This window comes from Gadus chalcogrammus, chromosome 8 (genome assembly GCF_026213295.1).
Source record: "Gadus chalcogrammus isolate NIFS_2021 chromosome 8, NIFS_Gcha_1.0, whole genome shotgun sequence".
Taxonomy (NCBI): domain Eukaryota; kingdom Metazoa; phylum Chordata; class Actinopteri; order Gadiformes; family Gadidae; genus Gadus; species Gadus chalcogrammus.
In genome coordinates, this window is record NC_079419.1 from 19864591 (window position 1) to 19881396 (window position 16806).

The 16806-nt window shown below is 49.2% G+C and overlaps 1 protein-coding gene across 2 annotated transcripts in view; it reads right to left on the bottom strand.

Annotated features, from left to right (window-relative positions):
* The window catches only part of pkn2a (protein kinase N2a), a 33928-nt gene that overhangs the window by 5314 nt on the left and 11808 nt on the right, over positions 1–16806 (bottom strand). Inside the window, exons 4-17 of one of the 2 annotated variants that reach the window (XM_056597757.1) lie at positions 14846–15000; positions 12082–12211; positions 11457–11602; positions 9944–10157; positions 7852–8037; positions 7496–7605; positions 6217–6360; positions 4221–4296; positions 3548–3704; positions 2674–2794; positions 2367–2503; positions 1328–1403; positions 1148–1239; positions 465–641 (exon numbers count right to left, since the gene is read on the bottom strand). In XM_056597757.1, the coding sequence (XP_056453732.1) occupies positions 465–641; positions 1148–1239; positions 1328–1403; positions 2367–2503; positions 2674–2794; positions 3548–3704; positions 4221–4296; positions 6217–6360; positions 7496–7605; positions 7852–8037; positions 9944–10157; positions 11457–11602; positions 12082–12211; positions 14846–15000 (1921 nt within the window). Of the gene's footprint in view, positions 1–464; positions 642–1147; positions 1240–1327; positions 1404–2366; positions 2504–2667; positions 2795–3547; positions 3705–4220; positions 4297–6216; positions 6361–7495; positions 7606–7851; positions 8038–9943; positions 10158–11456; positions 11603–12081; positions 12212–14845; positions 15001–16806 lie in introns of both variants that reach the window. The other variant, XM_056597756.1, reaches the window with a different exon arrangement.

Consider the following 16806-nt stretch of genomic DNA (forward strand, 5'->3'; position numbering starts at 1 on the left):
GTCAACGGATCAAAACCAAGACAGACGGAGCCGGAAACCATGATTGTGTTGTCGTCTTCAGGACGACAACACAACACAACACACCAGACAGACAGAGAGCATCTTTACACAGTTAGACAATACAAACCAACTGTTCCCTAACAGAGTGGAACCATTCTCAATCTGATCTAAAGTGAGGGCACAGCAGTGTTGAGATTGCATTGGCTCGAACACTGACTCTCAGTCAGCAGCCACCGAGTGTTCAGTGCTCAGCCCAACGGAACGACAACAGGTTCCTTTGACAGACAGAAAACAGTCACGCTGCTGTCGCCATAACAACCAAAACAGAGGCGACAAGCGACCAAACAGACTCATGCGTCTCAGGGCCGAGGCGTGTCCGTTTGGCAGTGGTCCAGCGCCGCCGTGTGTGTGTGTGTGTGTGTGGGGGGGCTCCCGGGGGGCTCCGGGCCGCCTCAGAGACTCACATGGCGCGGGGCTCGGAGAAGACGTCGGCGTGGATGTGCATCATCAGGTCTCCCCCGGCCGCGTACTCCATGACGAAGCACACGTGCTCCTGGGTCTGGAAGCACGCGAACAGGTTGACCAGGAAGGGGTGGCGCACGCTGTTCACCGTCTCGAAGATACGCTTCTCACACATCAGGCTGGAGGGGGGGGAGAGAGACGTCACACACTCAGACCTGGTTCTACACCCTGTACGTCAGGTAGGTGGAACGTGGGGATAGTGATAATAATGCGGGACGGTGGTTGCAGACGCGTTGGGGTTATTTCACAATACCGGAGGAAAAAAGGAGAAGGAAATGATTTGTATGCGTGTGCTAAAAATAGCCAGTTATGGTTGGAACAGCTTCCATAGCGGATGGGATGTTGTTCATGGCAGGCCTGACGTACAGAAGTAACACTGCTTGACCACTCAGAAACAAGTATTTAACAAAGCTGTGTAATACAAACGCATATATTTAAAGCTTCACAGAATCTGTGGAGTTTAATCTCCTAAAATGACATTTAGAAATGAATACATGAATAAAATCTAACTTATCGCCATTTTTCCGATGTCAAACGCGACGCACTTTGGGCCTTGCCTCACAGACCCAGTGCAGAACCAGGTTGTACTAGTAGTTTGTACCATCCTCCTCCTGATGCTCAGTACCTGTCCACCTCGTCCCGGGCCACGATGTCTCCCTTCTTCAGGGCCTTGATGGCGAACATCTCCCCGGTGCTCTTGTACTCCGCCAGCAGCACCTGGTGGGGGAACAGACAGCTCAGAGAGGGCCGCTTTGAGGCCCCCGGCAGGGCCCCCGGCCCCCCACTCTACGGTCCCCATGCGTACCTTTCCAAAGTGACCTCGACCAAGCACCGCCACGCACTTGAAGTCCTTCAGGCTGAAGTGGAAATGCTCTTCTTCCCTGAATGCACAAGTGGTGGAAGAGGAGCGGTTTATTCTACATGTGAAACTCTTAACCCTGCTCATTAATCATTTGGGGTCTCTCTTTAAATAATCAGGCAACCCTTCTTTTTTTACAGCATCAGTCTAAAACACACGTTGCATAACGACAAACAAAGATAAACAACATATCTTTCTATTGAAGGTATCTTGAGGATTTGTTTCTCTTCGATATCTTACTGCATCCCCCAATTCATTAATAGACCCTACAGTTCTCTTCTTCTCTAAACATCTTTGGAACTTCGTAATCTAATGGTCAAAGCATTTCATCTTTATTAACCTAAGAGCTTTATTGGTTTATAAATCTAAAGCTTTACATCTGTGTAAATATTAAAAACTTTACATCATTTTGAATGATTCAGCTTTACATCTTTGAAGTCCGAAGTCTGTGATAATGGTACAGCTTTACCTCTGTGATAATGTTACAGCTTTACCTCTGTGATAATGGTACAGCTTTACCTCTGTGATAATGTTACAGCTTTACCTCTGTGATAATGGTACAGCTTTACCTCTGTGATAATGGTACAGCCTTACCTCTGTGATAATGGTACAGCTTTACCTCTGTGATAATGTGACAGCTTTACCTCTGTGATAATGTTACAGCTTTACCTCTGTGATAATGTGACAGCTTTACCTCTGTGATAATGTGACAGCTTTACCTCTTTGATAATGTGACAGCTTTACCTCTGTGATAATGTGACAGCTTTACCTCTTTGATAATGTGACAGCTTTACCTCTTTGATAATGTGACAGCTTTACCTCTGTGATAATGTGACAGCTTTACCTCTTTGATAATGTGACAGCTTTACCTCTGTGATAATGTGACAGCTTTACCTCTTTGATAATGTGACAGCGTTACCTCTGTGATAACATAAAGCCTTAGATGGACATAATGGCCCGGCTGTCCGGGGAGGAGTAGCCCTACCGTAGCTGGTTGTCCTGCTGCAGGGCGCTGAGCTCCAGCTCCGGCTGCTGGAGCTCCTGGTCCACCAGGTGGTCCAGCTCCGTCTTCACCGCCATGCTGTTCCTCCTGTTCAGGAAGTCAAACGACGCCAGGGCGTCCTGGACAAAGGACAGACACTCAACCATCAGCCATACTTTCAGGTCATGCGTCCAACTCAGTTCCTTAAAGAGGTTAGGGTTAGCGAGCCAAAACATCCCGTCGGACATGTACAGGAAGTGAGTGAAGTCTCTCCATCCTTATTCCACCGCCGTCGCCACCGTACCTGTACCTCTTCCTTGTCGGCCATCTTGTCCTGTGTCAGGGGTTCGCTGATGTCATCTGGCTCAGGGTAGTGCTTGGGTACTGGGATTGGTTCCTTGTCAAAGTCCAGCTTGGTCACCAGCGTGTCACTGGGGGGGAACATTACACACTTATTATCCCCATTCATCATCAAGTAATCCGTCCCTCAAAAACTTGAGGCAGCTCAGCTCTCCTGATCCGGGCTGTGTGTAGCGCAGCAGAGTCAGCAGCCAGCCAGTATCCAGCGGGCCTAGTGGCCCCGAGGAAGGGCCCTGAACTCCTCCTGGGTTCAGTGGGCCCCAGAGGGCCTCACTGCCTCTAGGACCTAAGAAGTCCCCACTCACTGTTCACAGGCTGCTCAGTCATTTAGCAATTCACACACTTTGATCCAAGCGACCGAATGAAGAATGGAGGATGTAATGAAAGCTAGGATAGGCAATTAATTACAAGCCTTTTTTTTTCTTTCATATATGTAATATATGAAATAATATGATATACAAATTTTTGGCCTGTTAAGCCCTTTGAGACTGTAATGGTGATTAAGGGCTATACAAATAAAATTGAATTGAATTGAATGTAGAAGTTCTCTTTGGGCCTTAATTTATTGACAGCAATCAATAAATAAAATGCTTTGATAAAAAAAAAAAACTGAAAATGAAGTGGTATCTGTGGCTGTCTAGGGCTTTAATTAGCCCGGCCAATCGTTTGGACATCTTGGAGGCCGTGGCCCTTGGACATCGTTTAGTGCCCAGTGAGTGTGTACTGGACCCCGTGTGGGTCTGGGCGTGTTGCCGACCCCTCCTGACGACCTGCTGGCGGGGACATGAGAGGGACTGGGTAGTGACCGGTGGTGCCGTGGGTACCTGGAGGGTGTGGGGGAGCCCGGCTGACTGCTGGGCCCAGAGTCCGCGGCCTGGGGGCTGAAGGAGTTGGTGCTGACCGTGGGGATGGCCCGCCTCACCAGCCGGCCCCACGTGGCGATGTTGATGTTCATCTGAGGGGCCCGCAGGAAGGTCTTCCCTGGGGGAGGAGAGAGAGGGGGGTTATGATGGGCTCAAACCATGGAGCGGAACAGCAGGAACCAGAGAAATAGAGTCGTTTTTATTTGTAACCAGAGAAAAAGAGACCGGGACAATACAAATATATGACCGCCAACATCCAGACGGAATGTTTCATTCCTCTGTGTGTTCAAATTGGATGATTATTCTTGTAGCAGTAGACGTTGTGAAACAGGACGTCGTAAAACAAACACAGGATGGTAAAACCCACGATCTGAAGATATCCTCATCTTCTAATACACAGTCTGAACACTAGAGGGGGACGGACTTGCATCCAAGTTTTCCATCAGAACTCAAACATGAAAACTAACGTGTTAAGGGTTAGGTTCAGGTCTTCCCTTCTCAAAAGTAGCCTTTTGTATTGGTGCCCCTGAATGACCAGACTAACAGTTCCTGAGGGTGAAGTGGAACAAGACTTCCAGCATCCCGGTGCCCATGAGGCCAGCAGAAGGAGACGCTGCGAGGGGGCACGGCTCACCTTGCTGCTTGGAGAAGATCTTCTTCTGTCTCTGGAGCCTGGGCCGCCTCTCGATGACGGGGTTGAAGAAGGTCACCTGAACAAGAGCAGGTTCATCAGCCATGCAGGCACAAGCACACGCTCAGAGGCACCACCGAGACACAGCTCATGGCTTTTTACAAGGCATTGATTATGGAACCGTCTGCAAAACAGGCCAAGACACAGACCAATAGATTTATACATTTCCATTTTCGTTTTCAAAGAAATGTCAACCCTCTCAGATTAACCCGTGGCATTTTCAAATCTGGTTTGTGTTTAACCCTGGTAAACGGTCAGCCCTTTATATAGCTCTTTTCTAAGCAGTGGCCACTCAGTGCTCTGCACTAGCGGCTTACATTCACCCATCCATCCGCACATTCACCCGTCCATCTGCACATTCATCCGTCCATCCGCACATTCAACCATCCATCCGCACATTCAACCATCCATCCGCACATTCACCCGTCCATCCGCACATTCACCCAACAGTCCTCCCTGGAGCAGTTGGGTTGGGGAGCTTGCTAAAGAACACATTGACACCTAGCTAGGGGGAGCCAGGAATGGCTCTAGCAACCTGTCGGATGGCTGACAACCTACTTCACCTCCTGAGCGACTGCTGCCCAAGGTGATGTAAGGTCCTTCTCCGTTCCAATACACCTTTTTGTGTGACGGCTTTCTGAGTATTACATCATTTAAATTTGTTTGAAATAAATGGGATGGCTTCAGGAAAAAGGTAAAAAGAAAAGAGGAAGGAAATGAAATTCTGATTAAACTGAGAACTGCGCCCCATTGAGTCCACAGCAGACACTGGTGTGTGTGGGTTATATTTCATTTTGAATTGTACCCTTTTTTAATACCAGGCTACTCAGGAGAGACCTGTGGTCTTTTTCCATTTGCACTGTAGGCCGAGTCAAACCATGCCGCCGCAGCGATGTGCGCTTTCATCCCCAGTTACAGTGATGGGTTTCACCGAGTGGCGCCCGAGGCGGAGCGTCTCCGAGGGGGGGGGGGGCCGCGACGCCCCGCCCCCCAGCGGGCGTCCCCCCAGCGGGCGTCCCCCCCTCGGCCCTGGCTGCTGTTCAGAGCGCCACGGCCTCTCTCAGATTGTAAAACTACCATCGCTGGTAACGACTCGCGCCATGCTAGCCGAGAACGGCGCGAGGTTGGGAGCAGCTTGGTCGTTAGTATTCATTTGTTCCTATATCCATAAAGCCTGATTAAAAAGGGTCCGGCAGGTTGGATAGAAGTGCAATGCAGTGATGTTAGTTTGACGATATTCGCTTTCAAAAGCAAATAGTCTGTTGGAGGACAGATTTGGACTGGACGTTGGACAGTATTACCTACTATGAGATGACAATATTCAACATGTTGTTGTTTTTCCTAATGTCACGGGCGTCGGGTGGCACTCGGGGGAAATATGTGTGATGCATCGTCTGTAGTGTCAACAGGACTTGGCTCTCATTGAGCTGTTGAGATGAGGAGGCTAAAGGGGACTATTGAGCCTCAGACTGAAGCCCTCATCACCATATTATCGCGTGTGGTCCGTCCTTCTGAAACAACCATGATATATTAAATGGGTCTTCGACGAGTCGATCAGATTTAGCGGGAGGCTATAATATAAAACTAAATAGGCTTCAGTAAGTGCGTGTGTTGTTGAGTCATTGACTCAAGATATCAGTTAAAGACACACCTTCAGGCAACCCTGTTGTAAAGGAGATGCAAATCCCAGCTGTGCTGGGCTGCCAAGCCGAGTCCCACCAAGCCAGTCCAGTATAGTATAATGGAAAACTGCCACTGGCCAAAACAGGCTGCAGCACATTATGTAACAACATGGTGTGTCTGGTGTGCACCTCAGGGAACAACATGTCCTCACACAGAGAGAGAGTGAGTGTGAGTGTGAGTTTGTACGTGTGTACGTACGAGTGTGCGTACGCGTGTGTGTACGTGTGTGTGTGTGTGTGTGTGTGTGTGTGTGTACCTCAGCAAACAGCATGCCCTGGGGCTCCAGGTAGAGACACATGCCGTGGCGCTGGTTGTCCAGGAAGTCCTCCAGACGCAGGAACTTGACGGCGCACAGCGAGCGCCAGTCCCTCCAGTACACCGAGATCTCCAGCTCACGGGACTGGTGGGTACACACAGTAGACGGGTCAGGGTTCACTGCCCCACACACACACACACACACACACACACACACACACACACACACACACACACACACACACACACACACACACACACACACACACACACACACACACACACACACACACACACACACACACACACACACACACACGGGTATTCACAACGGCTGCCTTTCAGAGGTCATACTCCCCAAAAAGGGGTCCACTACTGGACTACTAAAGGAGTCCACTACTCAGTAGTGGACTCCTTAAGTACTGCTAGTGAATGATCGAGTAGTGACAACTCGATCAATCACTAGTATACTAATCACGACATAATCCGTCTCACCCACTCCTCACCCATCTGTAACGTCTTTCTGGTCCGACACCTCGAGTACATTGCTCATATAACTAGACTTCCAAACTCAAATTCTGCAAAGAAAGACTCATCCCACATACTAAAAGGCAAATGCAAAACAAGTCACGGTTCGTGACTCTGATGAGGCGGATCCTCGGCACGCAACCCGCTGAAGCAGTGAAAGGGGAAAATTTATGATATATCATATAAATTTAATGATCCATCCTCGTCAAAAAAGGTCTCAAACACAACCAGTGTTGGTGCGCTCCCCTGGGCCATGTTAAGAGGGGAGCCGCCTCCAAGTTGAAAGTATTTAGACTCCGAGACAGTGCGCCGCATTGATGCATCGTGCCAAGTTGCCAACCAATATATCAGCAGTGCCGTCCAAAACTGAATGATTAGAGCTGTGGCTGATTGTGCATGCATCTCCTAAACTCGCCACACACACGGTTTCTTCACACAGCAGAGCCCTCCATTGGCTTTGGTTGGGTTTGGCCACAGGCCTTTTACATAGGAGCCCCGGTATGATTGGACTAAACCCCCAGCATGCTTGTCATAGCCTGAGATACCGTTTGACTGAATTAACAAGGAGACTGCTGCGTAGGTTGGTCATTTGAAGGCAGGTTGTTTATGCAGTGCCACTGCTTTATCACTGCACCCTGTATCCGCAGAGCTGAAGCATTGGTCTACCACATGCTCCACTAGTGGTTCCGATGGTCAACTCGTCCCCCATCCCGTTAACCCCCTCACAGACAAAAACAGAAAGTGCGTGTTACCCGGTCGAGCTCCAATGTAAACTTCTGGTCCCAGGACTGGTTGCTGCCGGGCCTCCAGCCGGTCTGCCCCACCACCGTGTTGTCCAGCTTCAGCACCGCGCTGATCTCATCTGGGGGGAACAGGACTCCGTAAATCAATCGACAGGGCTGATGAATAGAGTGATACAGTTACAGAGTTTATTAAAGAATCGGGGTGATGGCTAGAGAGTAATACGTTTACAGAGTTTGTGAAGGAATAGGGGTGATGGCTAGAGTGATACATTAGATGGGGCGATTGGATAGAGCTCAAAAAGGATTGAGAGTGGACAGAGAGACATAAATAGACGGCGAGACAGTGGATGGAGTGCGTGGCGTACTGGAGAGGTCTTCGCTCTTGGTGAGGTTGCGTGCGCTGGCGCCCCGGTTGCGGTTGGCCCTGCTGATGAAGGAGGAGCGCGTCTCGCTGGGGCTCCAGCCCGGCAGCGCCACCGACGCCGCCTTGGAGCGGCCCGGCACACTCTCCAGCAGGTCCTGGCAGCCCATCAGCCTGACGTCCAGCGTGCCTGGAAGGGGGGGCGCCACACCGGTCAGGACAGGCCCCCCCGGGGTCCCCCAAGGAAACACTCAATACGCAAACGCTAAGACTAATGTTTACTACTGGTGGCACACGTGGCCCTTTCCTGTTTGGTGGCACCCCTACTTGAGCCGCTTTGCCATGGTACTGGCCCATCCTGTCCCGTATCATCCAGCTGTGTACGTACGTATTTGAAAAGACTCGCTTGTACATTGCAGGTACATTGTAAAATGATTTCCTTGCCTCATCGTCCCTTACCTCATGAGCCAACTCTTCATGCTCCTCCTCCTCCTATGTCAACGTCCTATGACTAAAAATAATAACAGGGAATACCCTCCAGTTACAATTACATTTGCACTCTCGTGGTGATCCATCATCCAGAATCGTGCGCGTGGGCTGTTTGTTCGCAGGCTCTTATCTCGACAAGCACTAGTGCTGCCGTGGAACTCCTTTGAGACTTTGCAGTGCACATAACATTTTTTTTAGCAGTGTGTCTTAACTGGAACCAAAGTGGTTTGTGTTTCCAATGAGAGACCTCACACCAGCGCTGCATACAGCTACTCTGTAAACCCCAGCACTGCTTCAACCTTCAATACCAGCCCTTATTTTTCAGACAGAACGAGACCTAAGAGGGAGACTTCAACGTTGTCTAACTACTGCCCCGCGCTGCCTGGTTTCCCGCACGCTTCCCAGTGGAGCTCTGCCCGATGGGTAAGGCGCCTTGTATGATCGACCCAAAGGGGATGCCAATGCCACTTGGTCCACACAGCACTCAGTCATGATATTGTAGTTTATTTCATAAATCCAATACAACATGTGTTCCAACCTGTTGAATCATTTCAGAATTCAAATCAGCTTACAAGGAGTTGGAAGAAGCAACGCGGCATCATCAATTGTTTTGGGAGAACAAGGATACACAACCATTTATTTCTTACTGGCGTGGATGTCACCCAGTCGACATGCCCTTCACCCACATTATAAATACTTGCCATGTTGAGTCCTTGTTGCAGTGAACCAACAGAAAATACTAAACTTTTCTATACCAGGTCAGGTCATACCAGGTCAGGTCATACCAGGTCACATACCGTCACCGATGTTAGCATGGGGCTAGTGGATCAATACCGAACACATTTTGAATAAAAAATGCCAAAGAATTTATATGCATGCATAGATGCCTCCTCCATTTATTTGATCAGTATCATGTTTGAACACTGTAAAGCCCCAAAGACACAGAGCGCAGCAAAATAGGATTCATATTGCTACTCCATAACAATATAATCCTATTGATGCAAGAGAGCAAGCCGACAGAGACGCATGAAGCGGGCTGCATCTCTCTGCTCGTTCTTATAGTATCAGGTCTCTATATGATCTCTGCTTGTTCTTATTGAACCAGGTCTCTATATGATCTCTGCTTGTTCTTATAGTACCAGGTCTCTATATGATCTCTGCTTGTTCTTATAGAACCAGGTCTCTATATGATCTCTGCTTGTTCTTATAGTACCAGGTCTCTATATGATCTCTGCTTGTTCTTATAGTACCAGGTCTCTATATGATCTCTGCTTGTTCTTATAGTACCAGGTCTCTATAGGATCTCTGCTTGTTCTTATAGGACCAAGTCTCTATACAATCTGTTTTTTTTGGGATGCGATAACTTAAAACACTACTTTGCATCCTTCCTGAAACCGTCCTGTGCATTGCAGGACATGTAACAACAAATGTTACATGTCTGCTTTTTGACACGTTATGGAACGTTATCTCACTGAACACACTATTTTGATGAGTCCTTGTGCCAAAAGATGCTCCACAGATTGAAATTAAAGCATCAGGGAATTCTTTCAATACTGGCAGTGGACAGATAATGCTGTAGAACCAGAGCCCTCCCCACAGCCCGGTACCTGTGAGGGCGGCGGGCTTGGCCACGGTGCTGTACTGGTTCTGGGTGGACAGCATGCTGGCCCTGGGGCTGAGGGCCGGGGACGACAGCAGCGCCAGCTCCTCCACGATGCTGCTGCTGCGCGGGTGGTTCTTGGGCAGCTCGCTGAGCCGCTGCTCCAGGGAGTAGCGCAGCAGGTCGAGCTTCTGGTTGGACTCGTTGAACCGCGCCTGGGCCTGGGGGAGCAGAGAGACGAGGGGGACGAGGGTCGAGTGGGAGGAAGATAGAGGGTGGGAGGGGGAATGATACGTTGGTGAGACAGATGGAGAGGGAGCCATACAGAGAGATGAGAGGGAGGGAGGGAGAGGGAGAGGGAGATTACACAGTCCATTTAATTTAATGGTACAAGCTGTAATGGCGGTCTCATTTTTTAATCCCATAAAATTCGGCTTCAGCCTACTGGCACTACGCTGTTCCTCATGAAGTAGAGGCTCTTTGTTTGTAGAAGAATCTCAGTCTGCCACAGTGCACTGGGCTCTACCTGCTAGCCCTTATACCCCGTTCGTGCCCTTTGGAGGTCAGTGGGGTTCAGATGCCCTCTTGGTATCAACGGAGATTCAATGTAACGCGGCTCAGGCCAGGCGGGCCACGGAATGCCGCGCCGTGCCGGGCAGCGCAGCAGAAAGACCACTCATCGCAACTGGATGCTAGGTTTGGTTCTGTGTTTAGAGGGGTGGTATCATGCTTTTTCGACTTTTCCCTTTGCTTTGGACTGTTGTACTATTTAGGCTGTTAGTTACATAATATGACAACTATGTTGTCAAACTATGACATACTTATACATGTTTTACATCCGCTAAGCTAGAAAAATCTAAGTCTGAGCCAGGGGGGGGATTCACACCCACCAAGAACGACCCAGAATTAGGTGTGTGAAACAGCTTGTTTGCCCTCAAACATTACTTCTGTAACAGTGTGACGTCAGACGTGTAGTGGGCGGTGCTACGGTGCAAAAGTCCCGGCTGGCCGCAATGTTTACAACTTCTCAGGGGTGTAAATTGGCCGACTTGCTGCCACACCAACAACTTATTTGACATGGTGTCAATAAGGTTGTAGCCGAGCAAATTAAAGTAGGTCAAGGCTAGAAGCCTTACTTAAGTTGGGCGAGTTCAAAGGTGTGAAAAACTGTTTTCTGATCTCCCGTCTTACAAGCCCTAGTCTATTAAACCACACTATTATTAGAACAGAAACGTAGGCTTGAATTTGAATAGTATTCATAATTAATGTTATTCTTAACACAATATGATGTGTTACCGATGTGTTAAAAGATTTAACACATCGGTCTGCATATATCCCTCCTGCCTGTAAATAATGGATCAAGATGCGTTCTTCCCCCTGTGAAAGAATACCAGCCATTGTCCGTCCAATGAGAATTTGGTCGAGCAAGTGCATATCGACAATCAAATCTGCTGACCGACCAAAACCTGACCGCCACACACACACACAAACACACAAAAACGTATAAACACACACAGTACCTCCGAGTGCGCCCTCTTCTCTGTGACCTTCCCGGTTCCTAGGAGCTTCATGACGTTCTTGGCGCCCTCTGCGACGGCGGACTCTATCCTGGCGTGGTGACACAGCTCCTCCACCCGCAGGTCCAGGGGGCTGATGATGGGCTTGGCTGCAGAACAACCCATCAAACCCAGAGAGAGAGGCGGGTTAGAGGGAGGGAGCTACACAGGACCTCATCAGGGAGAGAGCCGAGTGCCCAAGCAACAGCTGTGCTGTTTGCTTGGGGATGACAGCAGGAAAGCCTATCAATCCCAGAGAGAGAGAGAAGAGGTGAGCTCTGAGCTGTAAGCAACTTAGCGTCCTGCAGGTAACAGTGTCAGTGGTAAGCAATGCATGTGCATGTTGCTGGTGAACCACAGCGGGAAAACAATCAAAGCCAGCAGTGAGGGAGTGAGCGTTGAGCAACGTTGTGCTCCCGCGGAGACGCCATAATTCAAAAGCAACAGGTAAGCATGTTGTGAATTATGCGTTCCCTTCAACAGGACCACCACTGAATACTAGTGAGAGAGAGCAACAGAGAGGGATTTGAGCTGCACACATGTCAACGCAGGCAGAGTGGAGAAATGCGTCTCTACTTTGCATGCTCACCCATAACGTCGTTGTTATCGAAGCTCAACTCGTTGGCCTGGCTGGCCTTCAGGATCTGCATGCGGATGAACTCGATCTTCATCTTGCTGTCCTGGAGCATCTGTTGAGCGGCCGCGAGCAACTTGCGATCCTGCCAGAGAAACACGAGGAAACGAAGAGACACTTTGACATTGCGTCGGCAGAAACATTTCACTCACATCGGTGGTATCCCATGGCAACGGTATCCGGCGGCCTATAACGTATCTAAGCTGTCAAAATAGCTTTGCTGGACGCGAGCAGGAATAAGTAAGTATTTGGTAAACATGTCCCACCTCCACTTCTATTTAACGTACAGCACGTTACAGTAGCCCAGACGCGAGTATAGGTTGACCTCCGATACAAAACACGGGGCCAAGACACAAAGCGTTGCTGGGAGACTGCTGCACAAACAGCCAAGGGCCATTCATTCATGCCCTTAATGGGAGCCAAGTAAGTCAATGACCACATGGAAACTCTTATTCCCCACAAATACCCCTGGAATGTCATGGTGTGCTGCCCGGGGTCTGAGAGTACACACACACACACACACACACACACACACACACTGGAGTAAGCAAACTCCACCCAGAATTCTTTGGATGTTTCAGTCATGGCGGTGACGGCGGAGTCCACAGGAAAGACCTCCGTCTGCAGGCATTTCCTCTATGACATCATGGGGACGCCGCTCTCAGGCCCCCCTCCCCCCCTCCCCAGCGCCGCTGCCAGGTCCCGCCTCCCCTCTCTACACTGCTCAGCCTCACACTGCCCTCTGTCCAGCGGGCGGGGGCTGGTGGTCCACGAGGGGAGCCCCACTTGACTCATCCAAGCTGCTTTTACATGTTATGTTTGTATTTTTTTACTACCACCATTTAGTAGACGCTTCTATCCAAGGTGACCGGCGGTGATTTGAATAGCAGACACACCATCTCACTAGCCGCCATAGAGCACTTGAGCAGTTACAGTGTTAAGGTAAAGGTTCCCTTAAGGTTCTGTGGACCAGAGTTGCAGGTGCCTCTTCCTCAGTTACTTTCCCACGAACGACAAGCTCTCTGAATGTTAGGAACACCGAATTAAAGCAGATGTCCACTCCTGGTCTAATGTCCTCCAACATCACCCTACCACGGCGCGACGATGTGATTTAACGCTGACGTCGAGGCCAGACCTCGGAGCTCTCTAGGGCCCTCCATAGCCGTTATTACTGCAGGTGACTTACAGGACACCTCAGGGCCAAAGTATAGCTGTGGTGCTCTGTCATCAGAGGCACCAGACGACAGATTAGCATACAGCTGTATGTGTCCGTACTTTGTGCTTTCTACTTCCATACAGTCAAGCTGTGGGAAAATAAAAAGGGAGAAATGTATCTGTGAATAATCACACAACATCGGCGATCACACACGACAGACAAGGGTAAACAACAGTTTGCACGCGGAGAGTTGGGACCGAGACAAGGAGAAGGAGAAAGTGGCTCTGTTGCTACTCTTGACTACTGAGCCATCCAGCAGACATTCATCTAGACTAAAGAATACTCAAGAGCATTGAGGGCTGCGACCCGGAGCCTCTTGAGCTGGAATTCCCCCCCCTAACCACTCGAAGGTCCCCGCTCTGCTGCTGGATCCTCTTGTCCCAGTAGCACGAGGACCCAGTCCTAGTACAGTAGTAGTACAACCAGTATGACGCGCACCATCTCCCAGGGCTACTGATCCATTTCTGAAGACCTCTGGTACAAGATGCTCCCGCTTTGGGACACTTTGATGCGTGGACAAAGCCCTTGTTGTTGCGTTTCTACTTTTAATTGGCTCTCCACGCTGCGTTAGTCAGGGCTGGAGTCCCGGGCGATAAGACAGGGCTTTACTCCAGCTGGTTATGACCGGGCGTGCCGATACAAGCTTCTTCTATCATCTCCATTACCATGGATCACTTTGTACGGGAACACAAGGCGATGGAGGAGTTGGTAGTAGTTGTTGTTCAATTCAAATGATCCAATAAGGAGATGCTAACAGTGAAGGCTAGCAGCAGGCTCAAAGCAGGGTAGGCCATACTACCAAACAATTCTATTAATTTTCTACAAAGGAGTAGCCATGAAACAAGCTTGAATCTGTGTGCTAACTGCAGGAGCCAGGATGACTAACCCTTTTTTCATGATAGGGTTAAGATAAGATAAGATATAACTTTATTAATCCCCCGTAGGAGAAATTTGTTTGTTGCAGCAGCAGTGGAAGGACACAGGACAAAATAACAATGTAATAAATACAATAAATAAATACAAAGTGCTAATGCATAAGTAGACGCTTATAGTTAATAGGGACAAAAACAAGACAAACAGAACCAACATCAAGATGGGTGATGCATATATACGCATACCTAAACACACACACATGCATATGCAAACACATAGACATACACAAACACAATCATCATCAGGCACTGTTGAACAGCCTAATGGCCTTAAACTTGGCCTCCTACTTTCCTGAACTCTCCGTAAAGTGAATTGCATTGACCGAGGAGCCCATGAGAGCCGACCCCGTGGTGTCAGAGACCTCATTACACATCCAGTCCCCGCAGCCATATAGCGTCCAGAACCGAGACGGGACAGAGGCCACCGCTAGGTCAATATGGCCCGCTGTACAAAGCAGGGCTGCAGAGCTGCCTCTACTCATATGTTTCATTTAAAATTCAAGTGAAACTCCTACTTTGATTAGACTGTGTTTAACGTTGGCTAGTCCCTGGTGGCCTCGCGGCCCGTTACCTTGGAGGAGACGTTGGAGTACATCTGGATCATGTTCTCCGCCCCCTGTTTGACCTTCAGCTCGATGTCGTTCTGCTTCTTCAGGGCAGCGAGGCGACTGCTGCTAGTGAACATCCGGGCCTCGCTGTTGGGCGTGTCCGGCGTCAGGGGGCATTCTGGGGGAAAAAACGCGACCCAGATTAGATGAGTTAAAAACAAGAAACCGGTTCACTCAGAATATATTTTTGTGTTTTAGGTTCATGGTCCATGTTGTTGTTGTATGTTGAAGTTAACTAGAAAAGTATAAACGAATATAGCAAACATAAATGTACTATTATATGCATTAAAAAATAAAGAACAAATCACAGGACAGTGAACTTTCTATTTAATGTTGAAAACCAACAGCACCAAGACGACAACACCGTGGCGGCCATTGCTCATAGAATAGTAGAGCTCTACTCAACATCAGATCTCAGGGAGACACAGAGGTAAATGGCTCATTGACAGAGGTTTATGGATGCTGTAAATGCTGCCCGGTGCTCCTCAGAGCAGCAGAGATAAATCTATAAAGACTATAGATCAGAAGGAGAACACAGAGGAGTCTTCTCTGACAGAGACAAGTGTAAACTTGCCGGCGTGCAGCGATGACATTATTGACGTTCATGCAAACGAGGCTGAACTATTGTTGTTATGGCTGTTATCGATCAACACCCCCCCCCCCCCCCCGCCCTCCTCCACCCCACGCGCTCTCTTCCCGAAAGGGTTTCCATTGGATCAATTGATGCAGGGCTCCACTCCATCTGTCTGATCTAATAGAGGCCACACACACACACACACACACACACACACACACACACACACACACACACACACACACACACACACACACACACACACACACACACACACACACACACACACACACACACACACACACACACACACTATCTTGTAAGAGCTCAGCTGGACTACGGCACTCTCTGAGGTGAGCTCATCGCTGTTTTCTTTTTTCATGCCTGGACTCGAAAGATTCCCAGCAAACATCTCTTCCCCTCTAGCTTACTGTAGGAGGGTGGGTGCAAGCAGAGATTTCACACACACACACACACACACACACGGTGGGCTAAGGGAAAACCTGACCGACTTCTCCAGACCTGTAGTGCAAGTTTCGTTTTTAACCGCCTTTGAGAGTCCTCTCTGTGATGAGATCCCACACAAACCAGAACGCTCTGGATTCAAACTCTGCATTCCCCCACAGGTTCTGTGAGCCACGCATCTCATTAAACAACCGCAACAGGTAAATGGGCTGATTTCTATAACGCCTATAACCTGACATTCCCCCATTCAAAAACCCATTGACACACCAACGGCGGTGTGAACCATGCAAGGCGTCAGCCAGCTCTTCAGGAGCAGTTAGGGGTGTTCAGGGACACCTCCACACCCAGCTAGGAGGCGCCGCGGATCCAACTCGCAACCTTCCGGTATCCAAACAAACTGCTCTGCCTCCTGAGCCACATGCACCCCCCCCCCCCCCCCCCCCCCCCCCCGGCAAGGTGGAACCTGACCCACAGAACCGGACCAACAGAACCGGCCTCAGGCGTACCATCGCTGTGCTACAGCTTCTGAGTGGCTCCGTGGGAGGTTTTCCTACGATTCTATCACAAGGTTGAACCTGCACATTATGTAGCTTTGTCTTTGCCCTACATCCCCCGGTTTCTGCTCAAACCCATTTGTAGCTGTTCTCTCACTGTGGCTCATCACCTTTGTGGTATGAAATTATGAGGGATTCAGCGATGAGATCCTAGCCCTCCCACGGCTCGTTCCATAGAGATTGGTTTCACCTCAAAGTCAAATCCATTGGGTCAAAACAAAAGCACATTTCATGCAAAAAGACATGTCTCCTGCGCAAGTAACCGACATCCACGTATATTAGCCCACAAGTCCTATTAATATTGATCCACGCTTAAATAAATCAAAAACAA